The 16495-nt window shown below is 41.1% G+C and overlaps 3 protein-coding genes across 3 annotated transcripts; all 3 read right to left on the bottom strand.

Moving 5' to 3' along the window:
- Positions 1 to 925: 925 nt before the first annotated feature.
- LOC107225567 (carboxypeptidase B) lies at positions 926 to 4825 on the bottom strand. Its single transcript, XM_015666080.2, has 8 exons — positions 4637 to 4825; positions 3315 to 3498; positions 2902 to 3174; positions 2375 to 2630; positions 1783 to 1922; positions 1476 to 1532; positions 1284 to 1368; positions 926 to 1197 (listed from the first exon to the last, which is right to left on the bottom strand). The coding sequence occupies exons 1-8, from the start codon at positions 4771 to 4773 to the stop codon at positions 1007 to 1009; spliced, it is 1323 nt and encodes a 440-aa protein (XP_015521566.2). The 5' UTR covers positions 4774 to 4825; the 3' UTR covers positions 926 to 1006.
- A 280-nt stretch (positions 4826 to 5105) lies between these two features.
- On the bottom strand, positions 5106 to 11264 carry LOC107225571. The gene is made up of 16 exons (XM_015666084.2): positions 11133 to 11264; positions 10638 to 10950; positions 10146 to 10448; positions 9981 to 10071; positions 9752 to 9897; positions 9609 to 9665; positions 9436 to 9520; positions 8963 to 9159; positions 7630 to 7733; positions 7219 to 7525; positions 6526 to 6828; positions 6369 to 6459; positions 6133 to 6278; positions 5981 to 6037; positions 5805 to 5889; positions 5106 to 5548 (listed from the first exon to the last, which is right to left on the bottom strand). Exons 1-16 carry the CDS (start codon positions 11210 to 11212, stop codon positions 5349 to 5351), a joined length of 2565 nt encoding a protein of 854 aa, XP_015521570.2. The 5' UTR covers positions 11213 to 11264; the 3' UTR covers positions 5106 to 5348.
- A 231-nt stretch (positions 11265 to 11495) lies between these two features.
- Positions 11496 to 14027, bottom strand: LOC107225555 (carboxypeptidase B). Its single transcript, XM_015666065.2, has 8 exons — positions 13924 to 14027; positions 13552 to 13858; positions 13161 to 13463; positions 12991 to 13081; positions 12736 to 12881; positions 12553 to 12609; positions 12390 to 12474; positions 11496 to 12134 (listed from the first exon to the last, which is right to left on the bottom strand). The coding sequence occupies exons 1-8, from the start codon at positions 14001 to 14003 to the stop codon at positions 11935 to 11937; spliced, it is 1269 nt and encodes a 422-aa protein (XP_015521551.1). The 5' UTR covers positions 14004 to 14027; the 3' UTR covers positions 11496 to 11934.
- Positions 14028 to 16495: the final 2468 nt, after the last annotated feature.

The following is a 16495-nucleotide window of genomic DNA, read 5'->3' as shown; positions in this document are numbered from 1 at the left end:
CAATGATATGAACTGTCTCAAATATGAGAAAACTTATTTTTCTAACTTTGTGTATTCTTTTGCATAGAAATAAATGTCTTATACAGTTTAATCGATTTTAATCAACTAATCATTAGTTTTACAGAATCAATATTAATGAAACATTATAAATAAATATACGCAATGCGTCAACCTTAGAATCTTCATTGATTGTAATTTTAGATCTCTGCTACGGGTGACTACCGATCAGCATAACGTGAAGTTCATGACTTGAACATGTTTACAAACAATTGAAGCGCGAACCGAAAAGAAAACATTTGCCGGCAGTTTCGAGGTGACACATTGTAGGTATGCGATACCCTGATAAGTTTGGAAAGTGATCAGAAGCATCTTGAAGCCGAATGAATTCGGCAGTGTTAGCTGTCGTGTATGGATTCAGGTTTGTACGCGTATCTTTGATTTTCGTGAATGCTGCGAGCCAAGTTCGCTTTTGTGTTTATCGGGTGTTCGGCGTGTTGCAAGTGACAAGTTATAACTTCTGTCGGGATTCGGGGTTAAGCAATAAAATATGAACGGTTGCGTCGTGGCGTTGGAATGTTGTTGAATCGAAATGCCGTTAACAATTGACGATCGTTCTAACGATAAAACGGAAAAAGAAGACTGTGACAGTGAAATCCACAACGAGAAATGGACAACGACCGCTTCATGGAACTTGCAGTGAAGGATTGAGGTAAGTTTCAACTCCATTTTGACCAGTTATACAATTTTGCAAAAACAAACAGCAGTATATACGTACGTGAGCCGTTTCACTGTCCCAAACAATATTTGTACATACAAACAATTGATTGGTGTACGACTTAATTAATATTTTATGAATATCGTCGAGGTATTTTTTTTAATTCTAACAAATGCTTGCTATTGTAAGGTAAGAGAGGACGCAAGAAAATCGAAAAACGTAAATAAGTGTTTATTCGCACTTATCTAGTTTTTCGTCTAATTTTTTCCCTCATTCGCCATTTAATTGACATTAAGACGCGTAGTTTTCTTCCACATGCTTTGTGAAAACTTGCACGAGCGTATTAGCGTGTTGGACGATCTCCTTTAGTTCGTTCGGTGACGGCTCAAATTTTGATCCAAAATCTTCTAGTTCTATGCAGTAAACTAATTGTACTCCAGCTTTTTCCATAGACCAATCGTCGCTGCCACCGGATGCCGGGTCTATGGTATAAGGTTCGATTTATTTTGGTTAAAATTTAAACGTTTTGTAATCAAATTTCGGTTCGTATAGTTTTAAATTTTCTTACATAATAAGTTCGTTGAGGCGCCAACAGCGTACTCCGTGTTGAAGAGCCTTTTCACTTCATCGGCTGCTTTCTTCCCTAATAAATGCTTGAAGGAAATTATCATAATGCGTTAAAGCACACTTGATTAGTTAATCGATATGTTTTTTAATGGTTAAATATGTCAGAGAGGTAGTAGTCGATATCGTTTCTTACCAATTCCGGCCAATTGTCTGGTAGATCAGGGGCGTAGCCCCAGGGGTAAAGGATTAGCTGAAAAAGACGTGAACCGAAAAGCGCAACCAAGAAAGGGATATCACACGTTATTTTTTCAATATGAGATGATAACCAATATAATTTTTACCGTCGAAACTATCCTAGTGATTAAATGAACAGCTTTTTACTTTCGAATTTGATCCTAAGTTCTATCTTGTAGACGAAAATAAATCTGTTTTCAACAATTGAAGTTTGATTGAATTTTTCATCGAGGAACCGAGAAACAAGTATTGGCAAGAATACTCACGCCTCCGTAGCTGTGAAACGTGATGTACATGACAGGCCTCACTGAAGTTATTAGATCTCGTAAAGCCCGTGTTTCGGATTCGGAAAATGGTTCCGGTCCCGAGTACAATTGCGAACAAGGGTCACCCTCGGTTCCGGATTCTTGAAATACGTTCGAATTATTGAATCTTTTGTAGAGTTATACACTTGGTTATAGAGTGTAAGATTGTGCGTCGGGATTGCCTTTTTCTCTTGCCTTTCGTTCATTTGGTTTAAAATTTCAAATCCACGGTTACTATTATCTGCGGTATCAATTGCTGTACCGAACTTGATCTGTTTCTCACAATTTTCAATAGAGCAATTATCGTGCGTATAAATCAGAGCTGATCCAACAATGAGCTTGCACTTGACGCGAAGCTCTCTATAATACAATAGCTGAAAAATTTCGGATACTGATAGTCAACAAAGGCGTCAACATTTATGCTCTCCAAAAGTTATTCAGTGAAAAGCAATCGGATATTGTTCTAAATGATAATTCGAGTGTTTAATTCCGTATACAATGTATATGGAGAATGCTTACAGTGGATGAAACATTCGCTCACTAAAAATCTTACCGTTCCAATGAGAATCAAAATTCCTGTTGCCGTCAACTCCTCGACACTTGGTAAAGGGAGTCTTGGACATTGTCTTTCTCCAGTAGCGGTCTTTCCGTCGGGAATATTCGTAGCCATCAGGATTAAGGAGAGGGATTATGTAAAAGGTCAACTTTTTAATCACTTCGTCGTCGTCGATGAGCTTCTGCAGTATATAGAGAACAGACATCGGTGCGGCCCACTCGCGGCCGTGAATTCCTCCATCTATCAGGATTACCTGTCGTATCATGTATAATAAGCTGTATAAAAAGAGAGACTATTTTTTTTCAAAAATCAAGTCGAAAATATTGTCAGGAGTGACGAAAAAAAGATGCATCTTTTTTCTTTTGTCATTTGTAACAATATTTTCGACTTAATTTTTGACAAAAAATTTGGCGATTTTTTTTATACAGTCTATTCTGTAAACGGAACGACGTAACAAGGTCTTTGATTTTCTCTGACTACATATAATCAGCTCTGGACCGATAGTTGTTCCCTCATTTACTTACCGGATTATTGTCACAAGTCGATAGTTTGACGGCGATCATTTTCCGCCCTTGATAGGTTTGCCCTATCGTGATGACGTTCGCTGTAGATTTTTTAGCAACGACGCCATTAACCAGTCTCAACATATCATTGTATTTTAGATATCGTTCGAATGAAAAATTTTTCCAATCGGGTCGAAGGAACCTACGTCGGGTACCTTTGTTAGATTTTTCCTTTTGACCGTCGCGAAACGTTCCATCTTTTCGCAGATGCTCTGCGACGTTGTTTATGGCGATCTTGAAAGTAAATTCACGTTAATGGTGTCATGTGCGAAACAGTTTTGCAATATTTTCCGACCCTGTCACATTGGGACGTGTTTTTGAAATTAGACAATTTTGCAATTCCTGCACTAAAGGACAATTCAATAAAGACTAACGGTTGTTTGAATCTGCGATGCAGCCATCCGTTTTTCGAATTCGTGCTGCTGCTCCGGTGCTACCATCAAGTGGCTGGTTTTGCGCCCAGGTTCTTGCCAAAAGTCATATCCTGTTACGCTTTCCAAGCTTTTCAATACCGCAATTTTCTCTGATGTGTTCGGGGACAACTGATACACCATGTAGCTGTAAACGTACTTCTATTTGTCACTTAAATCTCGCTGACAATGAGTATCAGGTAGATATGAACTATAGCTGTAGGTGTGAAAGAAGAACGATTTAAAAGTAAAGTGAGGTTTTATTCCGAACCAACCAGCTTGCCGTAATTAATTCTGAATGCACGGATACATTACATGATCATATTTTTCCCATGTAGAAAAACGGTTTTTTCATTAATAGTATATTAATTATAATAGTATAGAATAGTATCGTAGAAAATCGTGAATAACATCTGTTGCGGATTTGAAATTTCTCAATTATAAACGATAATTATCTATCGTTTTAAGAATTATTAAATAAAAGAAGCGGTTCATGTGCAGAACATTTCCTTATACAGGAATATTGGTCAGACCTCCAAGTATGTGAGCATATATTGCGTTACACAAAATACTTTCATATTCGCTGCACATCACCTTACTTTCTGAGTTGTTTATACGATGAAATGGATCATATGGGGAGTAGTGCACGGAGGAAATTTTAAACGTATTATTTTTATTTGAATGGTGATTTTTCAATGGACTTTAAAAACAAAATGAAATTCTGCCAAACGCAAAAAGCGACATTTTGTCGCATATAAATATGAATTTTCAATCATTTAATTAAACACGCGTTCTGTTTTTTATCCAACCAATTGTACATTATTCCTTCGTGATTTCCTTTCACTTTTATCCCACTTTGAGTCATCTGTAAATCAAAAATTCGGTCCTGAGGCCCTTGTCCCTGATTCATCCTTGGAAATTGGGTAGTTTGGGTCACCCCATTATCAGCGTCACATTAAATCAATTAATTACTTAACCTCCGACTAGAATAAATAATGCAATTCAACTATAGGTAGGAAAATAATTAATCAAAGACTTCATATCTATGTTCGATGGAGCGATAATAAGAGAGAAAGAAAAAAAAGAAACGTAGATAATTGAAGCAATAAACAGCCGCTGATCATCCGTACAGACAACTAATTCGCATTCATGTAGTCATTTTAGAGTTGCGCCAACGCATTTGAGACCTTTTTTTATTTGTGCTGTTTTTTTTTTTTGGTTCGGTGACTTGTAGCCAAATTCTTTAAAGCCAAATTTGGAAAATCCAGTCTTCAAAATTTACTTACCCATTGTAATCGCCGGCATGATTGAAGGCGACAAAGAGATTTAAGCAGACGAATGTCGCGTGGAGTATTTTCTGGAACTTCTCCTGCTGTCGGGACATCATTGCACACTGACGCAGACGCTGAGTCGACTGCAGCATCACATGACCGCGGAAGAATGTTCAATTTTAACGGGTTTTTCAATTATGAATGCTAATCGTGCGAGAAACGTTGCTAACCGATATCAACCGTTATCGTCATCTATTTACCTTGACCACCTCGCCGATATATAACGATAATCGTCGAGAGGCAACAAATGCGCACAAATGCAATTTGGCATACCTGTAATGAAAAAATTCACCCGCGTTCGCCAGCTGCTTACGCTCCGTATAATTCATTCCCGATTGTTTACTCGATTATTTGTTGCTGCATAGCCGTCGTATTGTTTATTGGTAAGTCTTTGGTGCAATTGGACTGGAAGAATTCGGTATGGTTTTAGAGCAGGAATGTTTTTATTTTATCGCATAAGACATTCTGTAGCGCCAGAAGCTAACAATTTATTCTTCTTCGGCACGCGCTTGTATACGAGATAAGATTGATCGTTTATCTTTTACGGGGCCATTGTCATTTTATGAAGAACATTCAGTCTGGAGGTTGACTGTATGTTGATATCTTCAACGTCTTTTGATAGAGAAGGCAGTTTGACCACGAAGAATCGTATTAGTGCGTTGTGTTATTACTTGGAGCTAACGAATTTGTTCTCGATGTATTCACCGAAGACACGAATAGCTAAGAAGGTCTCTTGACCAACGAGGACGATCTCAGATGCTGGAAGATCAAATCCAAAATTTCCACCACCCGGCAATTCCAGGGTGTAGGCCAGTTCGACACCGGCAACGCCCTTCACCCAGTCGTCACTTCCGCCGGCAGCAGCATCTGAGACATTCAAATATTTACACTATTTAAAATACTGATTATATAAAGTACGGTTGTATTGCCCAAAAGTTTTTCTTTCAAGTTTTTGGATATCGGAGAAAGATTGGATGACAGCTACTTAATAGTTGAGACAACTTTCCAGCCATTCACACATCGATATAGATATTCGATTTTCTTTGGAGATTGTAAGCTTTTTCGTTATGCCTTAATGACATTAGCTTGTTAATATGTTGAAATTGTAAACTTTTCCCCGTACACAATACGTTGGTGGAAGTTCCAATGGTGTAGCGGGTTCCACGGAGGGTGGAGAGAGCCTCATCAGCGGCCTCAGCGAGAGTCCTCTGCAAAAGGAGCGCGTTGATTTTGTTACAAAGATTCATTGGACTTTCTCGTGGAAATAGTTCGAACGAATTAAAATCGGGGAAAACTTACCAACTCCTCCTCGTTATCAGGCAGTTCCGAGGTGTATCCCCACGGGTAGAGGAAATACTGTAAGAAAACAAGCAATTAAAGTAATGTTTTGCTCTTGCTGAGCATCTTATGTAACAAGTGGCCTAATAGCTTTGGGTATAGGTGATTCTTACGTTTCCGTAAGAATGGAAGGTCAGATATAACTTGATAGTGTCGTTGTTGGCCAGGACAAAGTCACGTAGAGCTTGAGTTTCCAATTCGGAGAATGCTTCGGGTCCAGCGTAAGTATCGCTGCACGAAGCGGAGGAAGCACCGGTCACTGAAAACAAGCATATCGATATTTATTAACTAATTGCGCAGTCACACCTTGTCTAAGTATCCCATTTTCATTGGCTGAGGTAATTCTTACACATCCAGTAGTATCCGAAATTACGGTTGGGGTCGGTACCGCGGCAAAGGTTTCCGGTTATGCTGCTGCGCGTTTTTCTCCACAGACGGTACTGGAACCGAGAATATAAAACTTACCATATAGAAAGTGAGCCCGAAATTTCTAACTCCAAACTTACGGTGGTGTGAGTGTATTCGTAACCGTCGGGGTTCAGGACTGGGAATATGTACCAGTCGACGTTTTCGAATAGATCAGAGTTAGTGGCTTCTTCGATCAGCTGGTTGATGATGTAAGTTACCGTAGCAGGTGCAGCCCATTCACGCGCATGAATACCACCGTCGATCAAAATTGCAGGCTTGCCGGTACCACCCGATGATATTTTCAAACCGTAGATGCTCAGTCCTTCAAAAGAGGTACCGATTTCAACAAGACTGGCCACATCACTGTAGCTCTCCGCGATCCCTGCCAAATAGTCAGCTATCTGCAGGAACATTAATGTTGGTTACGATTCTGCTGATCATGGTTCGAATCCAGAGCGCACTTCATACGGTACATTATTGACGTGCAGGTATAAGATGGAAGGATTTTCAGTGCATTAGAATAGGTTCGCTAGTTTTGACAACGACGGTAGTAACTCGATAGTGGTGGGCTTATTTAAGTTAGAGATGTTGGATGTTTTAAACGGTATTTTCAATGTAATGCTGCAAAACAAATTAAGAGATATAAAGAAGTTCAGGTCGACTTTCATTAGATATTTGTTTAGGTTGAATTCAGTATGTAGAAAACGGCCATTAGTGGAACACGTTAAGATCCTTTCTTTAAGCCAGGTTAAACCCAGTATCAGTTGCTCTTATAAACTTTAAAATCTTACGTCGCCATAACGTTGGTAAGCCTCGAACGAAATACGGCCGTCTAAACGAGCAGTGGATGCAGTGCTTTGACGAGTCGCTTCTTCGTCGACGGCGGCCTGAACGTTTTCAGTCATAACCATGTTGTCGATTTCATTCTCATCTAAGATGGTTTCGAAGGCCTCGACGTTGTCGGCGGTTACCAATAAATGGATCTCGTCTCCAAGAGCGTGACCAGCCTTCAGGATGTCATATCCTTCGTGACCATCGTAAGCAAGGAGTGCTGATAGTTTTTCGTCCGTATCTGCGATCAAACGGTAGACTTTGGCTCTGCAAGGAAAATTTTAATAGATTGGACGAAGTGTTTATACCCTTATTTTTGAGGTGAACTTATTACTGGTTTGTAAGTTTATGAGAACAAAGAATCTGCGTACCCTTCCAGCGAGGGAGCCTGTTCTTCCACAGGGACAGCCACGGCCGCGCCAACAGCGAGGAGTAGAAACAGCAATTGCATCTTGCTGGTGTCTGACTCTGGATGAATTTTCACACATTGTTATATACTCGGCGATATCGTTTTTCGATCTTTACGAATGGCCGCTTATCTGAACTAAACAGTATCGTTGAGAGATTAGCATCTGGAGCAAAACAGAAGTCGATATCAGGGTAGCTCTGAATAATCTTCATCGCAAACATTCGGGTTACAAGTCACTTCCGCTGTTGTTCTTTAACACTTGGCAACTATGAAATACGTCGTAATGCGCAATTACAATACATCGTTGTACGTCCAAAAATTTTCGCAGAATAGTTAGTTCAACTGAAGTATGTAATTGGCAGTAAACGTGAGCTTAGCTCACCGGATTCTCTTTGATTTTAAATGCTTCGAATTCATTATGTTGTGGTAAAATCCTGTGTGTATCTTTTGACGAGAGCGTTGCACCACAGAAGAGACATATTACAGCTGCAATACAATGACCTGTAATATAGGTTATCGTTCCGATAAGGTAATTACAAAATTCATATCGCTGCCTTTGAAGCAACGTTGAAGCAACGTTGCAAGAGACATTGAAGTCCACATTCGATCGCTATCAGCTGCAACGCTCCTGGGTTTTCATAACTCTGCAGCAGTGAAAACGTATGTATGAAATGGGTCAAGTGGTATTACTTTGAAGAAATGACGCTTCGTTAACGGGGAGCCACCCTGCAAACGTACATGTGAGAAATAATAGCCGCCATTCTAACCGATTTTTCAGGTTTAAGGGAAAATGAACTTTCGAAAATCTGAAACGCTAAATTATTTAGATTGGTATACGGAATATACACACCAAATTTTAACCGCTCTCTTCTGCAGGCTTATTTTTTGATCAGTCTTGTCCTTCGCAAATAATAATGGGAATGATTTTAGTACCTGCAGCGTCGTGATGGATATTGAATAGTCAACGTCTTATGTGACGCCATAATTTATGATGAGCTTCCTGCACTTTCGCGTCATTGGTTAAAGAATATTGGACGAGGCTTTGAAGTTGTAATAATTTTAATGCATTCCTTAAAATTTACATAACTTCGTTTGTAATTATGAGCTATTTAGGAGTAAGAACAGGAAGGTGCATGCTTCATAACATATCATGAGGAAATATTGATCGTTAATTGGTTGTGAAGTTATTTTAATTTCATTGCTACATTCATCCCATTCGAGGTCATATTTTCATAAAAACATCATCAACATTTCGTACAGAGTTATGCGGTAATGCGTTTCGTTTTAAATATTCACTTCGAGGAACCGAATTTGCTTTCGATGTATTCACCGAAAACACGGATGGCCAAGAAAGTTTCCTGGCCTACGGGAAGAATTTCAGATACGGGAGGGTCAAAACCCCAAATTCCGCCACCCGGCAATTCCAAAGTGTAGGACAGTTCGACGCCACCGACACCCTTCACCCAGTCATCGCTTCCACCGGCTGCTTCGTCTAAAATTGTCGATAAAACAACGCTGATTATCCATCAGAGATACCGAGTTATCGGCGAGGCGATTCGATCGTTACCGGTTTTCATTGTGATTGCACTAATTAAATGATTCGTGTAAATCTCGGAGGTTCAATTATTTCTTAAGATGTAAAGATAAAATTTGCCCGATCGATGGTGTGTGATTTGTTCCATAGTCGTACAAATATACGCCGCATTTTCACAGCTTGTCCTTGATTGATAAAAGTCCGACAAGTACGCTAAACGTATTCAGTACGTACATAGAACGTTGGTCGAGGTTCCGATGGTATATCGCGTTCCGCGCAAAGTGGAAAGTGCGTCGTCCGCAGCTTCGGCCAGAGTTCTCTGCGAAAGGAAAGCGTCGTGTTTGTGAGAAAGGATGATCGGATTTTGTCGTAGGAACAGAGGACGCGAAGACAAACTAGAAACTCACCAACTCCTCCTCGTTGTCGGGCAATTCCGAGGTGTATCCCCACGGGTAGAGGAAATACTGTAAGAAAGAAGGGAAGTGAGGCTTTGTCTTTGCACCGCATTGATACGGTACTTTGGCTTCAGAGACGAGCAATGATTTCTTACATTTCCGTACGAATGCACGGCCAGGTATAATTTGAGGGTCTCGTTGTTGGCCAGGACAAAGTCTCGCAGAGCCTGTGTTTCCACCTCTGAGAAGGGTTCGGGCCCGGCGAAGACTTCGCTGCACGGAAGGTCGGAAGCGCCGTTCACTGCAATTTAAACAGTTGCATACAGATAATGCGATTGCCACGATCCGAGCAAGATTCTCGTTTCACCGAATGAAAATCCTTACGCATCCAGTAGTATCCGAAGTTACGGTTAGGGTCGACACCGACGCAGCTACTTCCGTCATTTATGCTGCGGGTCTTTCTCCACAGACGGTACTGCAATCAATGATAATTCAAGCAAGAATTCGTCGCACAGAGAGCAAGTAAGAGTGGTGCGTGCGAAAACTTACGCTGGTGTGGGTGAATTCGTAACCGTCAGGGTTCAGGACCGGGAATATGTACCAGTCGACGTTGGCGTAGAGATCGGCGTTGTCGCTATTTTCTACCAATTGGTTGATAATGTAAAGAGCCGTCGGAGGGGTGATCCATTCGCGGGCGTGTAGGGCGGAATCGATTAGAATTGCGGGTTTGCCTGTACCGCCGGAGGATATTTTCAAACCGTAAATGGAGCGGCCTTCGTAAGAGGTACCGATATTCACCAGACTGGCAATACCGCTGTAGTTGGTTGCAAGCCCTTCCAAGTACTCGACGATCTGCAAAGAAAGCGAAACATTTAATTACAGTCGCACTGCATCGCGAAGTCGTTGCGTTGACCCCGCGTTCGTTTCCGTTGTCAGCACCGCAGATTGTTCGGAGTTGTTGAGCATTTTTCAAAAACAACTGGCTCCTTGATTAGAAATTTTTCCTTTTGCACATATTATTCTATAACTGAGGAATCTTACGGTGTCGTAACGCGGATAAGCTTCGAACGAAATCCGGCCGTTCAGACGAGTGATGGACGCGGCTGCGTTCTGACGTGTTGTCTTCTCTTCGTCGATAACTGCCTGGGCGTTTTCAGTTACGATCACGTAGTCGATTTCATATTCCGTCAATTCGGACTCGAAGCCTTCGGTGAAGTCGGCGGTCACCAGCACTCTGATCTCGTCCCCAAGAACGTGACCACGTCTCAAAAAGTCATATCCTTCCTTACCATTGTGAGCGAGGACTGCTGATAGTTTCTCATCCGAGTCTGGTATCAGTCGGTAGACCTTAGCTCTGGTTCGAAAGAAGATCAGGGGGCGATAAAACGATGATTGTTATATTTCAGTAGCATATTCGTACAATGATTCTTTCGTGAGAAAAATTGGACTTTCCAAAGTTGGAGACGTATACATGTGGTTGAAGGGAAGAGGAGGAAGTGAGAAAGAAAAAATAGAGAGAAACACTCGGCTACGTACCCTTCGAGCGAGGGAAGGTCTTCCGCGTTGGAGAAACCGAAAGCTGAGCCAGCTACCAGGAGTACGAGGAGCAACCGCATCTTGCTCAAGTGTTACACTGGACGCATTATCGGTGTAACTGTTATATAGTCGCGATCGATGAATTATCGTTTTTGATCTACGTGCCACTTGATAAATCGCAGCATTTCATCTTATCCAATTTAAGCCCAATAGCATAATTATAGACAGATTGATATCGAAGAAAAATTATACGTCCGCCTTGATCAGTTTCGAGGGCGAAGCGGGATCCCGACTATTTGTGATTACTGAATTATTTGATTGATCAGAGATTAAAGTACAAGTATGTGAGATATAAATGCGGTATAATTATTAATATATATTTATTAAATCATACAGGTTTTCCTGTCGTTCCTTAATGTCGACTTGATATTCACATAAGTGTCAGAAATCGCAGTTTATATTTACAAGAAACTCAGTTAAACCTTTATCTCGTCTCGCGAAAATTAATCATCGCACGTTATGACTTTCATTTGTCTGTGCCAAAGATCGCGCACGTCTTATTCGTTAGCACGGTTAAAAGTTTATTCTCAACGGTCAGGATTCGGAAAAAGAATTAAGACACCTGCGCGTCTTTGAGCGTATTTTTTCGCTTACGTTTCAATATCATACCCAGTCCCGTAACTTTTGGTCGTTTACAACTGATGTGGCATTGTCTTTACACAGCCACTGTGATTATTCGATACGTAGTTACCGGAAATCAATCGTCTCCAATGCCTCCGGGTAGAATTGAATGACATGACGATCATTTCGTTGAACCATATTTCGTCGCAATGTATTCACCGAACACTCGAAGACCAAGGAAAGATTCCTGACCCACAGGGATGATCTCGGAGGCGGGAATATCAAAGCCAAATAATCCTCCACCTTGTAATTCAACGGTGTAGGACAGTTCGACACCACCGCCGGCCTTCACCCAGTCACTACTGCCACCGGCAGCATAATCTACAATTATCGTTGAGTAACAGGTGTTTGGTACAAAAATGGGATAGATACCCAATAATTTATATCTATTCAACGAGTTGATCGTATGTATTATTATTGGGCATACTTATCCAAAGAATGTCATGCATTGAAACACCATTTTCGGATTAAGAAATTTCAGTTTCGCTATGGAAGATCAACTTTCACGAAAATAATTAGCCTCATCGCGCATTGACGACTCGTAGATCATATTAATATCGGATCATTAATACGTACACAAAGCAGTGGCGATTGAGCCAATGATGTAACGTGTTCCGCGTACGGTAGCTTGGGCATCGTCGGCGGCTTGGGCTAGATCACGCTGAGAAAAGCAGAACCGAAGTTAAAAATGGTAGGTAGAGTTTGGTAATAATTTATAGATTGAAATTAAAGATTTTACCAGTTCTTGGTCGTTGTCGGGAAGATCTGTGGTATATCCCCAAGGATAAAGGAAATACTGGGGAAAAAAATAAACCAAAGATCTAAATCACCTTCGAGACGTATTCGTGTGTGAAATAATTTTTAGATTTCAATGCCTCGTGATTTTTTCAAACTGAGTTTCAACTCCTGTACGAGTACTCACATTGCCATAGGAATGATAGGATAGGTACAGCTTGATCGTGTCAGCATTGGCCAAAACGAAGTCGCGGAGAACTTGCGTTTCCACTTCAGAGAAGGCTTCTGGTCCAGCGTACGTATCGGCGCACGGATTTTGGGATGCACCAATTTCTGCAACAAAATCATTTGACATAGTCAGTCATGGTGCAAACATAGCGAGCTTCTCGAACGTGCGGTGTATTCGATTCTATTTATGATTATCAAACAGCCAGGATCTTACCCATCCAGTAATGACCGAAATTTCTGTTACCGTCGACGCCGCGGCAGCTACTGCCTGGATTAACTTTGCGTGTTTTTCTCCAAAGGCGATACTGAAATCACGGTAATCGAAATCAGGCCGGAGTACCTCAGACAAATCCATATTTTACTACTCTTTGAGAATCCACTTACATTGGTGTGAGTGTATTCGTAACCATCGGGGTTCAGCACGGGGATGAAGTACCAGTCGATACTCTGGAACAAGTCAGTGTTGTTGGCGTTCTCTATGAACTCGTTGATAAAGTATGCAACGCTGGAAACTGTGATCCATTCGCGAGAGTGAAGAGCGCCTTCGACAAGTACAGCCGGCTTGTTCGTACCTCCAGAGGAAATTTTCAAACCGTAGATTATCCGGCCCTCTTCCGACAGGCCAAGATTTAGGAGAGTCGCGATGTCACTGCGATCAGAGGCTGCTTGCCTCAAGAAGTCAACGACCTGAAAAGAACAAAGTTTCGACGTCAGGAATGAACTATCCCTCGAATCTGACTTCATAACGGACGATGAGACTTAGGATTGATCTTACGGCGTCGTAACGCGGGTAGGCCGTGAAGGAGAGACGACCATTCGAGCGAATCGCCGAGGCGTTACGCTGACGTGCTGCCTCCTCGTCGACGGCTCGTTGAACGTTGTCAGTTGCGACTGAGTAGCGGATGTTATTTTCCAGCAGAAAGCTTTCGAAAGCGTCGACGTTGTCGGCGGTGACAAAAATGTGAACCTCGTCGCCCAGAACTTGACCGTATTTGAGGATTTCGTATCCTTGTTTCTCACGGTAAGGGATGATCGCCGAAAGTTTATCCTCTGATTCGATCGTCGCGCGGTACACTTTGGCGCTGTAGAATAGATTTTTGGTTAGAGACAGTAAATTATCAATTTCCGAAAAAACTGTGCTACATACCCTTCGAGGGAGGGCAGGTATTCCTGAACTGGATTGGCTAGGGCCAGGCCCGCGAAGAGCAGTACGAGTAGCAAACGCATATTGTCATTGAACTACTGTAGGTGAATTCGCAATTGTTTATATACACCACCGTAGACGCACTAACGATTATCAACCTCCACGCGTGATGATTTGTTATGTTATCTGTCACATCTAATCTCGCGGGGGGCTTAAAGCATCAGTCTGACTATTGTTGCGTCGTCACGAACTATCTGACGTATCAACCGGCTAATCACCCGCGTTCCATCATTCAGCAGACCTAAGGTATGAGCCCATTAACTTCTGAAGTTTCACAACTTTCAAGATTAATTACTACAACAAAAATTGTCACACTATTTGCCAATTGACTTTGATATTGTACTCTGGTGTACAGATGCAGCAGCCATTAGTTAATTAGTATTCAATCCAAATCATCCCTTGGTTACTAATGTCACTCTGTTTCGAGCAATTTACGCTGCATCTATTCGGTGTTGTCTCACTTATCGCTAAGGCACTCCGACGATGTCTCGGTTTGTTTATAAATTTATCCCACGTTCTCAGCGTGAAATCATTTGTTTATTGAGATTATTGAATTTACCGGAATAGTTTCCTCTCGTATACGACACTCGATGTCATCCATATTCAATACTTTGGATTACAGATATACGTCCTTCGGGGAGAGTTTTTCATCTTATCGCACTGTGAAGTTCGACGGTTCATTGATTTTTTCTTTTGTGATTTATTGAATTTTGTCAAAGAAACTTGTTGCGAAACCACGTCGTAATTATTCAATGTACACTGACGATGAGAGGACAATATGATAAAAATAGTCCTTAACTCTTTATTTAGATAATAGTCCATATGAGCCGGCACAAATGTCATGAGTTCGTTCAAAGATATTTGTCACCAGCAGCTGACCTTTCTTATTAATTCAAATACGTATAATAACGCGTACTTTTGAATACTAGGCCGATTGGTAAGCTTCTTTGAAATCACCTGGTGTTAGAGGTATCTCAAAAGTTAGACTGTATTTACCCTATCAACGCAGGTTAAAGGAAAAACTGCGATAGAAATTAGACAAGCAACTCTTCACTTTCAGCGTGTACCCATATTTTTATAGAGAAAACCTACATACTTGTATTTAACAACAGAAATTGCAGCTATAAAAGCTGGGCTTGCGTTATCGGCATCTTACTTTACATTGATTTTTAAAAGCTGTCAATCAAAAGTGTACGAGGTAATGAATCGATTTATTGAGTATTATCATTTCTCATATCTAATCTCATATGTCAATCTGGCTATTCTTTATATCACCTCATAACCTGTCAGACATATCGAACTTACTTTGTAATTATCTTCTGTCTGTCGGCTTCGTCTGGAATTCCTTGGTTTCTATTCTCTGATAAGAAAATGATTAAATCGATAATGGATCCTCTGAAGACTGAGCTGGAGTTTTGATCCATCATGTAGTGATAGAAAAATAGAATGCAGTAAATTTGCTCAATGCTAACGATAGGTTCTCTTTTTCACGTAGCTGACATACTGTATTCTCGTTAAAAACAGTAAACCCGTTAAAGTACCGAGATGACGTTGAATTCCTCGGGAAATCACAATAAATGCTGAACTGTTTTAAGATCTTCAAATAAAACGTTCTCCCAAAGGCGTCACGAGAGCCAGCCGTTGAATCAACCAGTCCGAGGTCATGAGATATCAGACTGGGATTTTCAGGGGATCTGAATTGTGGAGGTGGAAATGGACCATTGGGTTGCTTATGCTAGAATCCAGGCGATGAAGTTTAGGTATAATCGATAGCTGGGTCATGTCCGGACCCGCGGTCCATACATAACACAACAACTTCGCCGACGAGATTCTCTGCATGACTTATCCCTCTAAGTAATCAAGACGGCTGTTCACTATTTCAGTCGAATTGAACCACTTGGTGTATGGTTATAGTATGGCGGTTGGATATTGTGTGAACGTATCCACGTATACACGTACATTGTACATAGATTTACCTGAATTCCTTACGGTAAACTACCTACGGAAGATGCGAATCGGAGATAATTAAAGTCCGGATAACCATCTTTGTCATTTCCGTTTACCGTCATCCGCGCGCAGACGGAGGCAGACGGTATTGGCTCGTTAACGTAAATCCCCTAAATCTTAGTGGATTCGAATACATGCTGTTCGATGAAAAGGAAAGGCGGGGAAAACAGCAAAGCTCCTCTTAAAGTCAAAACTTTATCTCGTAATTAGGTTATCAGGAAAAGCCTAACGACTTTGACGGACTCGTACGAGTCGGATGACAACTTCATTTCGACACTATCAATATACTGTACCATCGCGATTATCAAATCTTTCTCTCACAGCACGTATTCACAAGCACAAGGATTTTGTGTAATTTTTCACTCAATAAATCTCGCGCAAGGCTTGTGAGCTGTATATTCTCGTGTTTGCGGGGATATAAATTAATCAACATTTATTTGCCGCAGGTTTTCAGTTCCTGTTTTTTTAGCCTTGTGTGCAATAATACAACGGAGCACGATGGATTTGA

Source organism: Neodiprion lecontei, chromosome 2 (assembly GCF_021901455.1).
Source record: "Neodiprion lecontei isolate iyNeoLeco1 chromosome 2, iyNeoLeco1.1, whole genome shotgun sequence".
Classification (NCBI taxonomy): domain Eukaryota; kingdom Metazoa; phylum Arthropoda; class Insecta; order Hymenoptera; family Diprionidae; genus Neodiprion; species Neodiprion lecontei.
The sequence above is the reverse complement of the archived record's forward strand: the minus strand, read 5'-3'. Positions and strand labels throughout refer to the sequence as shown.

What these genes read in the sequence shown, in the direction of transcription:
- LOC107225567 (XM_015666080.2), bottom strand. Translation starts at nt 4,773, where the DNA reads ATGCTGCAGTCGACTCAGCGTCTGCGTCAGTGTGCAATGATGTCCCGA. An exon ending in CATCGCAGATTCAAACAACC is followed by an intron (nt 3,175 to 3,314) that starts GTTAGTCTTTAT and finishes TTTACTTTCAAG; the next exon opens with ATCGCCATAAACAACGTCGC. An exon ending in TTTTGATTCTCATTGGAACG is followed by an intron (nt 1,923 to 2,374) that starts GTAAGATTTTTA and finishes ACGTATTTCAAG; the next exon opens with AATCCGGAACCGAGGGTGAC.
- LOC107225571 (XM_015666084.2), bottom strand. Translation starts at nt 11,212, where the DNA reads ATGCGGTTGCTCCTCGTACTCCTGGTAGCTGGCTCAGCTTTCGGTTTC. An exon ending in CAGGCTCCCTCGCTGGAAGG is followed by an intron (nt 7,526 to 7,629) that starts GTACGCAGATTC and finishes TTTTCCTTGCAG; the next exon opens with AGCCAAAGTCTACCGTTTGA. An exon ending in CCTTCCATTCTTACGGAAAC is followed by an intron (nt 6,038 to 6,132) that starts GTAAGAATCACC and finishes GTTTTCTTACAG; the next exon opens with TATTTCCTCTACCCGTGGGG.
- LOC107225555 (XM_015666065.2), bottom strand. Translation starts at nt 14,003, where the DNA reads ATGCGTTTGCTACTCGTACTGCTCTTCGCGGGCCTGGCCCTAGCCAAT. An exon ending in CCTACCCGCGTTACGACGCC is followed by an intron (nt 13,464 to 13,551) that starts GTAAGATCAATC and finishes TGTTCTTTTCAG; the next exon opens with GTCGTTGACTTCTTGAGGCA. An exon ending in CTCAATCGCCACTGCTTTGT is followed by an intron (nt 12,135 to 12,389) that starts GTACGTATTAAT and finishes CGATAATTGTAG; the next exon opens with ATTATGCTGCCGGTGGCAGT.